This window comes from Numida meleagris, chromosome 4 (assembly GCF_002078875.1).
Source record: "Numida meleagris isolate 19003 breed g44 Domestic line chromosome 4, NumMel1.0, whole genome shotgun sequence".
In the NCBI taxonomy this organism is placed as follows: Eukaryota; Metazoa; Chordata; class Aves; order Galliformes; family Numididae; genus Numida; species Numida meleagris.
This window is the reverse complement of record NC_034412.1, coordinates 12,670,170-12,682,584: the sequence shown is the minus strand read 5'-3', so window position 1 is coordinate 12,682,584 and position 12,415 is coordinate 12,670,170. Positions and strand designations below refer to the sequence as shown.

Genomic DNA, 12,415 nt, shown 5'->3' with positions numbered 1-12,415 from the left:
CTATTAGCTTTGTTTAACATAATGATATCAAGAAAGAAACATCCTAAAGCTTTTCTTTCCCTAAAGGAAAATCAGAGGCCAAAAAGAAAGCTTAATGCTTTATGAGAAATCCTCTTAACTTTTAACATTTCTGTTGTTTTAATAGTGAGAATCCAGGGTTGTGTTTGGATACTGAAGTGGCTTTAGCAACTGGGCAGTTTCTTGCCCCTAGCAGTCAGCAGTCCAGTAGTGCAACATCACGCTACTCTGAATCACGGGGAGAAACTCCATGCTCATTCAATGACGAAGAAGAGGATGAAGACGAAGAAGATCCTTCCTCTCCAGAATAAAGACAGTAGAAAATGGAATACGCAAAATGCTGCTCATATATATTCCTAATGGGAGCTCCTGTTTGGATTTTACTTACTTAGGTTTCTTGCCTTGGTTTGCACTGTGTTCAGTGAAGCAAAGTGGAAGCTTCAAAACAAATTAATCCAAAGCTGAAATTGAAAACTTTTTATAACTGAACAGAGTGACATGCAGACACAGAGCAAAGTGGTATTTCTTTTTTTTTAATCAACTACAACCAAGGAGAAGAACAAAGTCCCTGGAGATTTGGCAAAGTAAACATCAAGTTTGTATTTTCCATTTTGGGATATTCTGTCTCAAGTCTCTGTCTTCATCTTATCTTTACCAGATGGGGGAGAAAATGCTGATTCTTGTATTGTCTTTTGGATGTTCTACCTTTAAAAAAAAATAATAAAACAGGGGCGGGAGGGAAGAGAGGGAGCACATGAATGTGCTAAAATAGCTATTTAAAACTTATCTTGTATGAAAATTGTTGTAGGGAAAAGGAGCTGTTACGTTATTTGCTTTTTTTCTGTTCAACTTGCTGTATTGAAGATTCTTAAAGTAATATAAATTGCAGGTTATTAAATGAATCTTGGATTAGTTTAAATCCATTTTAGATACCCTAAAAGTAGCTTGTCTCTTTTGAAAGGTTCACCTGTTCATTTATACTGCAGACCTAATTTATTACAAGTGATTATACTTAGCCATTATTAAACAGTATTCTCTGCACCAGCTTTTTTCAAGGAAAGAAAAGTTGAAACAATTATTTATGGATTACAGCATATCCCATATAACTTCTCTCTTACTGTTCAAATGTTATAATCCATTTGACTTTATAGCATGTATATTAAAAAAGCAAAAAAAAGAAAAACAAAGCAAACAAAGAGGCCTCTACGTATTAAGGATCTCAGGCAGTATGTTTTCAAGTCAGGTAATGGAAAGTTCAGATTTTTAGGAAAAAATAAATTTTGACAATATGCAATTTCATGTTTTGCAGTCATCTTGGATTATGATAATTTGCTTTTAATTAATTTCTATGCACACACCTCGATACGCCTTTGAAAAATACTAATATTGAACAAGTTAAAATAACTTGGCTAAAGTTATACAATGTGAATTCCATTTGAACTGTTAAATTATACTTAAAACAGGAGGCTCCATATTCTGTGTCTAACATCACATCCACTCACAAAGACCTTTTCAAAAACCCCTGCGTAGCAGCAGAACACTGTAGATGCACAGTTCTCATGGTGTTCCAACGTCCAATATTTTAACTAGCCTCAAACTATTTTTAGTTAGGTAAATAAAAATAGTGTTACTTTTTAGTTTCGTACTGTATGTCAGTAGTTGACCTTTTTCTAAGTAGCAGTATAGTAGCTGTCAGATCTCAGTGGCATTGTCTCTGTTATTTAAAGATCAGGCAGCTTAGAATGCTGTATATGCTTGAGCAGTGGCAGCACGTTGCACCTGCTGACTGCCGCGGCCGTTACTCAGGCACAGCACGGGCTGTGTCCGCCTTAGCTTTTACAAAGCTGCACGCAAGCCAGTGCGACCCAGAAGCACTCAGCCTGAGGTAGGAAGGTGAACCAATACTTGAGCTGAAAAGATGGCTGTTGTACAGCTGTTAGCACGTGACTAGCTACATACAGGACAGGTAAAACTGCAAGCAGCATGCAAATACACCTGCGTGTTCGCATTAAAAATCATCCACGTGGAAACTTTTTCTAGATAGTTTGAACTCCTGCATTTATCATTAGGACAGCACCATTATTAAGACATACGGCTCTTCTTTGGGAAGGCAGAGCAATCTAGCTTACACAAATGATTTGCAAGCGCACAGACAAAAAAAGAAAATCCCATACGCCTACCCTGTTATTCACCCTCCAGGCAAGACTGTTAGACTGCCCTGTGCACATGGCTCACAGGCAACAGCAGAGCAACATTTACACCACCTCACTTCAACCAAATCTGTAACGCTACCTCTATATGAAGAAAAGCTTTACAAAGAGAAAATGATATTCTCACTGAGAGGCAATGTACTTGACTAAAATGCGAGATAAGACAACAAGGTGACAGATGCTCTGGACATATCATTAGGGAATTACCAGCTACATGAATGACATTTAAACAGGCAGTTGCTTTTGTTCTTAAGAATATACTGTCCTGTCAGCTTTTATTGGAAAGGGCAGATGGAAAATACCCCATGTACACAGGACATTCTGAGGCACTTTAAGAGGGAAGAGCATTTTCTCAATTATTCCTCACCCCTCAATACGTTATGGGCGAAACTACCTGTATGCTGTCTTCACATTTCCCACTCAAGATCCACATAAAAAGAAAAAATAGCAAAATATTCAACAACTTCTGAAGAGCTTGAGGCACTTTGAAATATAAGATGCTGGCAAAAAAAAAAAAAAAAAAAAGCTTCTTGCCCAGAAATGGAATGTATTTTATTATGTATTTTATTAGTAGTCAGAGTGCTTTGTGGGAGGAAGATCTTCAGTGGTGCCTTGCTCCCACTGATGTCTATTTCCTTCAGCACAGCAGCCTGCACAGCTGCTTGCTTTCTAGCAAACTCAAAGCTATCAACTTTTTTTAAGAAAAAAAAAAAAAAAAAACCTTTTTCCTACTTTTCAATTTAGGAGCACATAACATTTAGAAAGCCGGTGTTCAACTGTCTAAGTTATTTTTCTGAATTAGTGGAATACAAAGGATAGAACAAGTTAGAACACTTAGAAGAAACTTCAAAAGGAAATTCTTTCCTTAAGATTCTTTGTGCCAAGTTACGGTTGAGGATGGAGTTCAACTACAGCACTGTGTTCCTGTGGTTACACCAGAGTCTGGGAACTAGCAGACTTCTGGGCCTTATCCAACTGTAGTCACTCATGTACAATCTCAGGCACGCCTTTCAGTCTTTCTTGTTGAGCTTAATTGGCATTAAAAATATAATAAAGTAGGTAAATGCAGGACAAGACCTCAGTAAATACAGATGATGTTGCATCTGCATTAAGCTCTGAGTAATTAACGAACAACAAAGGGATTAAGAATATTAACCAAACCCATTGCTCCCACTAAGCTAGTGGCAGTAGCGCTCAGCTGCTTCAACACAGCAGCCTTTCCTCTGTAAGCCAGCAGCTGGTATTTTCAGCAGGCTCTCTCATTTTCTGTTCAGGTACTCCAGTATTCTACTTGCTTGTGCTGAGCATTCCCAGATACAAAACAGGGTGCAGCTGGCACTAGAACGTAACTCATAGGAGGCAGAGTTAGAATTTGAATTTTCATACAAATTCTGTTTGACATTTTTCTGCCCCTTGGAATGCTATGTCTTGGTTATAGATTCAGCAATGTAATGCTGTGTATATATGCTATTTTACATATTGCAGTAAAAAAAAAAAATATCTAAATTTGACTTAAAAGAGAACATGGCAGCTTCATGAACTAGATAAAACAATCACGAGCAGAAGACAGCATATTTTTAGTATTTGAAAAATCTGATAAAATGTTTTTGGATTTTAATTTTAAAAGTTGTATTACTGTGTGTGAATGTTTTCAATTTGATAGCAACAATCCATTTAATCTAAGACAGGGCGTATATTTGAGTGAAGGCTAAAGCAAACAATACCTGTTTAGCTGAAGGAATTATTTCATCTAATTTAAACTACCACACACCACAGCTCAGGTATTTCCATTCTGGTCGTAATCCTGTTTACCAGCTGGAAGTTGCTGAGTATATAAAATACCGACAGAAGGACTCGTGCCGAACAACCAAGTCAGCCTGATACAGAATGATGTACATGGGCCTAACAACCAAAATTTAATCATATTTTAAAAACAAACAATACAAACAAGATTATACATAAAATGAGGCGTGAATTTAGAATTCAGCAGTTACGGTTATAAATGCCAAGTTCTACTGAGCACACCCTATACTTTAAATGAAGAGCGTGGCTGAAACTTAATTGCATTTGAAACTAAACACTGGACAATACTCATTTTTCTAATTAGCCTCCTCTTTTCAGCTGTAAATCATCCAGGCACTTTATAGAGAAGACTTCTAATGAGTTAAAGACACACAGGCTTTGGATTCATCTAAAAACAAAGCTTGAGTATTTAGTAAACAAACCAGTTCTCTTCTGGCTGACCTACCTAATTTGCATTTTTGTTAACCTAATTTTCATTGCAAGAATACCTCCATTTCAGGAAAATATTTTGAATAACCAAATACAATGAAGCTGGGAAGAGACTACAAATTTTTTTATATTTTAAAAATTCTCATCATAGACATACTCCAAGGCAACATCTTTCTGCTTCCTACAAGCTTACTTCATTTTAAAGGAAGAACTTTTCCTGCTGGCTGTTCTTCACATAAATCCCAATACCCTGAAACTTCTTGAAACTCTCATTCCTTAGACTTCACTGAGTTCGTAGATTCCCTCTCCTCTCTCAGAATTCCCTTCAGTGAGTGTTTTTAAGAGACCACGCGCAACCATTGCCAGGACCCAGGTATACTGCCACAACCAGCCTTGTTCCCAGTCACTCACTCCTGCTGCATTACCATCCTCCCGGCTCTGTGGAGCTGCTCACACAAGTTTTGCACTCTCCACAGGTCCCCAGCCAGGCAGCACTGTTACCGCCCTGGTCCGGCCTGCCCCACAGGTCAGCCAGCCAGAACAAATGGGTTTTTCCCACTTAGATCTTTTTGGTCTATATCCAGTAATTTAGGTTATTCACCTAAGTTACAAACCAAAAATCCCTGTTCAAATTAGGGCAGAAGAAACATCTTTGCTAGAACATGCAGCACCCCACTTAATTTTCAGACTTCATAAGTGCCAGTTTTAAATGATTAACCCTTTCCAGGCTTAAGCGTTTTAGACATAAGAGACCACAGACTAGCAAGCAGCAGCTAGGTACAATTTCAATCAGCTGTAGATTTAAACTGAACTCATCTATGCAGTACTTAGGGAACTTTTCCAAGTCAGAATAAGCCTTTCCCTGTGACTTGTTTTTGTAATAACCCACGCTATTAGCCAGGCTGGGTGAAACGTACTAATTCCATAGCACCGTCTGGATGAAGATACTTTACAGATCACGTGCAGTTATTCTGAACGGCCACAAAGTAAAAATATTTCCCAGAAAAGGAAGTCCACAAAAATCCATCTCCATTTTTTAAGTGGATTTGTTAACACTCTAAGGTAACTTCAGCAATTAATAATTTGGTGGCAATAATGCAAAGATTAATTGGATCTCCCAGGACTTCCCTGGTAAAATACCAGCTGAGCCAAAATACATCACACAAGCTTCAAATACTCACCCTTGCCTCTAAAGCCAGGTTGTATATATTAAAAATACTTCAGATCAGAGAATTTTGGATAAAGACGTGCAGAAATGATGGCACTGTACCTCACAAGAACTGCAGTGAACCAGGGAATCCTACTCAGAACCAAGCCCGGCCCACAGGTGCTGGCTGCAGGCAGCCCCACACACTCCTGGCACTGCCCAGCAGAGCTGGCAAGGAAGCACCCTGCTGGGGCTCACTGTGTCAGCGTGCCATGAGCGAGGCAGGTCCCCAGCAGCTCCTCCCTCACTGTGCTGCTCCAATAGCACTTGTTAACACCTGTTACGTTCTACATGGAAGTGATTGTACAGACGCTTCCTTTTTCCACTTAAAATGCAGAAGTGACTTAAATGAAACCAATTTAAATGAACTACATTAAGACTTTTAAGAAGGAAGCCAGTCACGGACAAAGACATTACTTTTTAATGCTGAACTTAAAATCTGTAAATTTGCTGGGGGCAGAGGGAGGAGCACTGACATACAGTTCACGATGATGGAAACTGCAGTGAATTCTCAGTTTTAATTATTTTTCTTTATTCCGCTACTCTTACTCTCTCCCTCCTCCCAACCACGGGCACAAGCATCACAAACATTGGCAGAAACATTCCTCTCTTTTCTCGTGCTCAATTCCTGCATCTTTGGGAAAGCCCAAGTTGTTTCTTGATTTTTTTAAATAATTTTCTGTGGATTTCTGAATTCTCCAAATACCTTTAAATTATAAAGTTTTATTTTTGCAGAAAGACTGCTATTAAGCTATCCTGATTTTTTTCCTAATCAAATACTGTTACTTTCTACTACCACATGTTATGTGGCTAGGAGTAGCGTAAAAGGAATGCGGTAGCATTATATGTGCTTTAAACACTGAGAAAGTTATAAAGAAAAATGCATATACAGAGTTTTACTTTCCTAATAGGAATGCTGGCATTAGCAAATAGTATATTTGAACCAATAGGAAATATTACTTTGTGGTAGCAAACACTTTGTAAATAAAAACTTGTTATTTTTTTAATGGAAATTTTATAGAAGCTATTTCTATATACTCAATTGATTCCATGTTTGCTGAAAATGCTGCAAGTGGGAATTGTACATTGAAAATGGGGGTGGGAGCGGTGGCTAACTGCAGCGGCAATATCCACGTGCTGGAGAGAAACAGCACTTGGCCACTGCGGGTGGGAAGCAGATCCTGACTGTAGAGGAACTAAATAAAGGAATTTCAAGGCAACAACAGTGGGCTTGGTTTGGTGGTGGTTTTTGTTTGTTTGTTTGATTGTTTTGTTTGTTTGTTTTAAGAAAAATACAGAAAAAAAAGTTGATAAAGACTAAAGTTGACAATAAGTGTTCTTCATTCATTTAAAAAAAAAAAAGATAAACCTCCATTAGGGTTTCATCTCAAGGCATTACTGCATTGCTTGACATTCTGAAAATAAAGGAGGGAAATCTAGCAACTGTAGACTTACTGGTTAGATAACCATTCCAAGACACTTTCCACATTGTTCCAGATGGCAGACTTCTGAAGTTATCACATTCTGACAAAAACAATTGAAAAAATACCTAGGAATATTAATGTTTCTATCTCACCAAGAAAAGCATCCAACTTGTGCCTGATTTGAAGGCCTCAGAAACATCTGCTTGATTTCCAAGTCAGGTTCATCCCAGCACGCTGTATTTCAGCACCCTACATCATCTTCCACCTGCAGACACCTTGCAGACACCTGCAGGCGCAGAACATACACCCTTCAGCCTCCTGCCTGGATTCGGTCAGCGAGGACCCAAATGATGAGAGTTCACTGTGCCTCCTCATCATGTGTGTTGGTTTTCTAACTCCATCAAATTCAGAAATCCTAAAGTTATTTCACAGTGTTTTCCCTCATTAATAAAAGATCCGTTTTAATCTCAAGTCAGCATAAAGGTTAAAGGATAATAGGAAAAGACTGCAAAACCAAGCTCCTTTCTGTGCAATCGCTCCCTTTTCGTACAGCCCCCTTTCATTTAGGTGCGCTGGCAAATTTAGGAAGGCATTTTCAGGAACAGATTTAGCTGATTGCAGCCAGCCCCAGGTTCAGCTAGTTAGCTGCACGCTTGTCACATGGTTTCTGTAGGCCTGAAACACTGCTGGAGAAATGCGGGAGCACAGTCTTTACCTCAGTAATGAAGATATTGCTTCCTTAAAGCAAGCCTGGTGATGTGTATGCTGTTTAGTATCAGTGCTAAATGAACTGCCACCAGAAGGATTCTGAATCGATGCACTAATGGTGCAGCTTGCTGGGATAAACACTGTCCTCTAAAGAATCTGGAAGGACAAGGTTTGTTGCAAGGTGCTTCATTTCTTGGTGATGCTTCTTCACCTTGGGATATCCCTGTGTTGGGCTCCTGGGGGTTATGTTAAAGCACAAAACCTCTTTTTTTCTTCTAAGAATTACTCAGCACGGTTCTCTCTAAGAATTAAGAAGTGGATTAAAGAGCCCTCCCTGACATCGCAAATGCTTTTGGTCAGAATTTCTCTGACTGCCCACTAGGAACACCATACAAACTGAAGCCGGTTTATGTTTTTCTTCACCAAAGTCTGCAGGTCTCATAAATAAGAACTTTGCAAGCAGCATTAGCTACTGTAGCACTGCGGTTCTCTGTAATGGTGGTAACAACAAAGATCAAGACAACAAGTATTGTCTGTGGTTACAAAAAAGCAGGCTTTAAAATTGCATTTTGCTGAATTACAAACCTTCTATTAGAAAACAAAAAGATCTCAAAACATTTAGAGAAACTAAAAAAAAAAAAACAAACCGACCAACCACCTTTGTGTAAGTTTGTTATTTATTACATTTGGCCTCGGGCCCCGGTGTAGGATAGGGCGCGGTGCGGAACAAAATCGCTCTGTGAGCAGCGCTCGCGAGCAGCGCCCAGCCGCGTGCGCCGCGCCTGGCTCCCGGGTCGCCCTCGATGCTGCGCTCCATCCCTCCAGCTGCAGGTTACTTACCAGGCGGGCAGCCCCGCCGTCCCTGGGGATAACTGCCTCCTCGCGGAAACCGCCGCCCAAGGAGAACGCAGCACGCTGCACCGCACCGCGCCACGAGGCGGACGGCGCTACAGAACGCCGCGGCCCTTCCGCGCAGCACACGCCTGCGCCCAGGCACGCGCAAGTTCACCCTGACGGGAAAGTTCCAGCTATGCTGCAGTGGCAATACGCAGGTCCCATATTTAATTGAGCAACCCGATGAACATAGGTTTTCAAATATCCAGTAAAAAGATTTTCACGTTTGTTCCACATTGTATAAGCAGAAGCGGACAGCAGCGCTACGCCCCGCCGGCACGAACAGAACAGTTACCACGTTCAGCGAGCAGCCGCGCCTGTCGGTAAATAACCGCAGCGTGCAGCTTTCGGTGCGTTCAGGGGTTAAAAGGCTCACGCACGGAGCGCCCCGCGGCGGGCGGCCCCACCCGAGCTGCCAACCGCCTGCGGGGCCCGCGTGTTCCCCACGAGACGGTTCCTACGCTTCAGCTGCAGCGGAGTAACCGTTCCTAATCGCGCGCAGCCTCCGCCGGGGCACGACGCGATAGAACCGCACCGCGGCCGCCCGAGCGGCTTCCACACGCACCGCAGGCACCGCAAGCCGCTCGGCCGCAGGTGGCTTCCGCCCTTTCCCCGCGCGTGGAGAGAACGCGGCCGGCCGTTCCCCGCTCACCGACGCCGCTCACAGCCCCGCACGGTTACCGCGCCCACGAGCAGCCCGCCGGCACGGCGGGGCAGCCCGTTACCTGCTCGCTCCGAAGAGCCGCGGTGCGTTCCGGTCCTGCCGAGTCGCCCCGCGTCGTGCCGCGCTCCCGGCGACCGCTCAGCGGATAACGGTCGCGGCACGCGCCCGGCGCAGCACACATGCGCGCAGGGCCGCAGCACGTGCAGCGAGCCGCCCCGGCACCTGTGCTCGCGGGGGCGGGCTCTGCGGGAGGGAAACGCGCCTCTCCCGCGCTGCGCCGTCCGCGTGGGGGTTCTGGCGGACGCGGAACGGCTGAGCGAGCAAAAGCAAAATCAGCGCTTACAAACGTAACCAAGCGACCGAAGTTCGGGCGCTTCGCACGAGGGGACAAGGGGGGAGACCCCCGACACGGAGTGGGAACGAAGCGCCAGAGCCGCTCCCACGGCGAGAGGCGCGGCCAGCACGTGCGGTATCACAGCATAATAATTAAATGGAGAATGCATTCAAAGGTGCGAAAGCCGATTGTCGAGGGCGGAGCGATGAAATCCAGCAGTCGGGTCTGAAGGCCGGCAGCTGCTGCAGGTGGGACACCGCGGCGGCTTTCAATCGAAGCCAGAAGGGCGCGAGCGGCTGCGGGCACGGCGCAGCGCAGGCAGGGCGCGCTCTGTGCCATTGCCGGCATCTCAGCAGCAGCCTGACGTCTGCACGCTGCCCTAACGCGGCAGCTAAGTACTGTTAGGTAAATTATCCAAACGGCACAAGGAGCTGCTCCGCCTAGTGCCGCTAAGATGCCATTGTCTGAGATGGAAGTTAACGCACCTACGGGCTGCTCGCAGTGGAGCTCACAGCGGAACGCAGCCCGCGGCTTGATGGATGTTCCTGCCGCAGAACCTTCGCACCGTCGGCATTTCCTCATCATCTCGTTAGCATGACTAAAGCCGAGCTGGAAGCACTTCGGGCTTACAAACTCGTGCATGCTCCGCCAAGCTCCTACCTGCGCAGCATCTGGCGAGACTATAACGCTGAGATTGAACGATAGTGCGTTGTGTCTGGGCCCGCAGGGGACGCAGCAAGGAGCAGCAGCTGAGGGCAGAGAACAGGCCGGGTGCACACGTAGCAGCTCGCAGCACCCCTGGCCCTGCTTCCTCAGACACCTGGTGCTGAGCCCTCCGCTTTATTCAAGTAGAGGAAATGTGGGATCGGCACGATAACAGATTGGTACATCACCAAGCACGCACAAATCCCAGGAAATAAAGCAGTGGTAGTTCACGAAGATTGCTTAGCAATAACACAGAACCCAAATAACTCTTGCCGGACTCAGAGATGAGTCTCATTTGTACATTCGGTGGAGGAAAAGACCTATTTCAAGCCTTTGGAAATCAGAATTCATCAGATGAGATACTTTATGACTAATACGCCCACCATGGAGTTAACTATACTGCACTAAAAGACAAAGCAAAATATCTCTCTCTGTGATTGCTTATGGTTATAAACCCTCGAATTTCTAAGTTTGGTGCTGCTGTTTGTTTCTGTGGTACATAACTAGTTGAAGTCATATTAGAAAAAGCCAATGATAGGGAAATAGCAGTAGTTAGACAAAATACAGAAGACCGCTCTCACCAGTGGTCCGGCTCCTAAAATAAAGAACAGAAAGCAAGCAGCCCTCCACCAACTCAGACATTACTAATCACCAGCAACTGTTCAAAGAGCTACTACAGATCCTTCACTGTGCATGACTTTTCACTGTGCGAAGCGTTTCTTCCAAAGAGCAGCTTGGCAAGCTGGAAAATATGGAATACACCTTTTGCAAACCAGAATGAGCTAAGGAGCCTCATGCCTGAGCTCCCTGCAGACAGGAACACCATGACATCTCTGACGAGCCAGGCAGGCAGCCCTGGCTCAGCAGACAGCAGGAACGTAGTCTCAAAGGGCAAAGGCATCTCACAGCTCCAACAGCCATTCATGTCCTAGGGAGATTTCAGAGAGCTTTCCTGTTATATTTTAAGTCGTGACTGCATTTCTGTTTGTCAGAGTGCATTTGCCGGTTGCACAGCTGAGTTTTTATATGCAAGTCAGCCTACAGCAGTTTCCAGTAATGGCATCTTATGCAATTTTTGACCTACTTTAACGCACAGGGGCACTTGGAAACATGAGATCCACTGCAGCAGCTTTCTGCTCGATGGTTACAGTGCAGCAGAAAGCAAGTCTTTAGACAAATGCATCAATTCACTAAAATACAGGTGAATTAAAAAAAAAAACTAATTTTCAAGGTATTTGTCAAACCATTAGGAACATCCAGATCATCAGACCTATTGTTTTCAAGACCGTACACATTATTTGAAAAAGATGAAAATCACTAAGCTGTTGGTTTTCTGTGCCCTTTCTAATCTCACTAGGCTGCTGCTTCCTGAAGATCACAGCTTAGCACCTCAAATCAGGGCTTCTCTCATAGTGAAACGCTACAGGGCTAGCAATACATAGGTCCTTTCTATTGCCCCACCAGGCAGCTGTGGCTATTCAAGAATAGCTGCTATACCTTCTTTCTTTACACTTAACACTCTTGGCCCTGCCATTTCAATATTATTTGCTACTAGAGTGCCCCTAATGATCTTTCTTTTACCACTTTTGCAAAATGCCTATTACAGTTGTCTTTAAATGAGAATATTGCTATTACAAGTAAACCCTTGAAAAACAAATTAAAAAATTAAAATTCAGCCTTAGTTTTTTAGGGGTAGATTTTTCTTGTTGTCTCAGACAGTCAAGAATCAGGTTCATCAGAAATCCCATTTCTCTCCCTTTAGTAGTAAAATTTCTCTGTACCTGTCTCGCTATGCTGGGCTTTACTCACTTCAAGTGCTGAGGGTAGGGTACCAAGAATTCTCAGAAAGTTCTTAACCTTACACCTATGCTATAGTCAGCCTTAAGTGAACAGCTCAACTAATGTAGTGGCTTGCTAAGGGAGTTAGCAGGGGAACAGGAGGACAATGCTGAGCTTGCTGCTACACTGGTCACCTCAAAAGAAGGCAGAGCCAGCCACTTGCACAGCTTTTCTTCAGAG

At 43.6% G+C, this 12,415-nt stretch overlaps 2 protein-coding genes across 5 annotated transcripts in view; one reads left to right on the top strand and one right to left on the bottom strand.

The window, feature by feature from the left end:
• TFDP2 (transcription factor Dp-2) overlaps positions 1 to 3,778 on the top strand; it is a 53,813-nt gene extending 50,035 nt beyond the window's left edge. For all 4 annotated transcript variants that reach the window (XM_021394080.1, XM_021394078.1, XM_021394079.1 and 1 more), the window contains one exon: positions 146 to 3,778. In XM_021394080.1, the coding sequence (XP_021249755.1) occupies positions 146 to 329 (184 nt within the window). In that variant the 3' untranslated portion in view covers positions 330 to 3,778. The remainder of the gene's footprint in view (positions 1 to 145) is intronic.
• The window catches only part of LOC110397598, a 54,132-nt gene extending 44,321 nt beyond the window's left edge, over positions 1 to 9,811 (bottom strand). Inside the window, exon 1 of the mRNA XM_021394084.1 lies at positions 9,419 to 9,811. Within this exon, the coding sequence (XP_021249759.1) occupies positions 9,419 to 9,538 (120 nt within the window). The 5' untranslated portion in view covers positions 9,539 to 9,811. The remainder of the gene's footprint in view (positions 1 to 9,418) is intronic.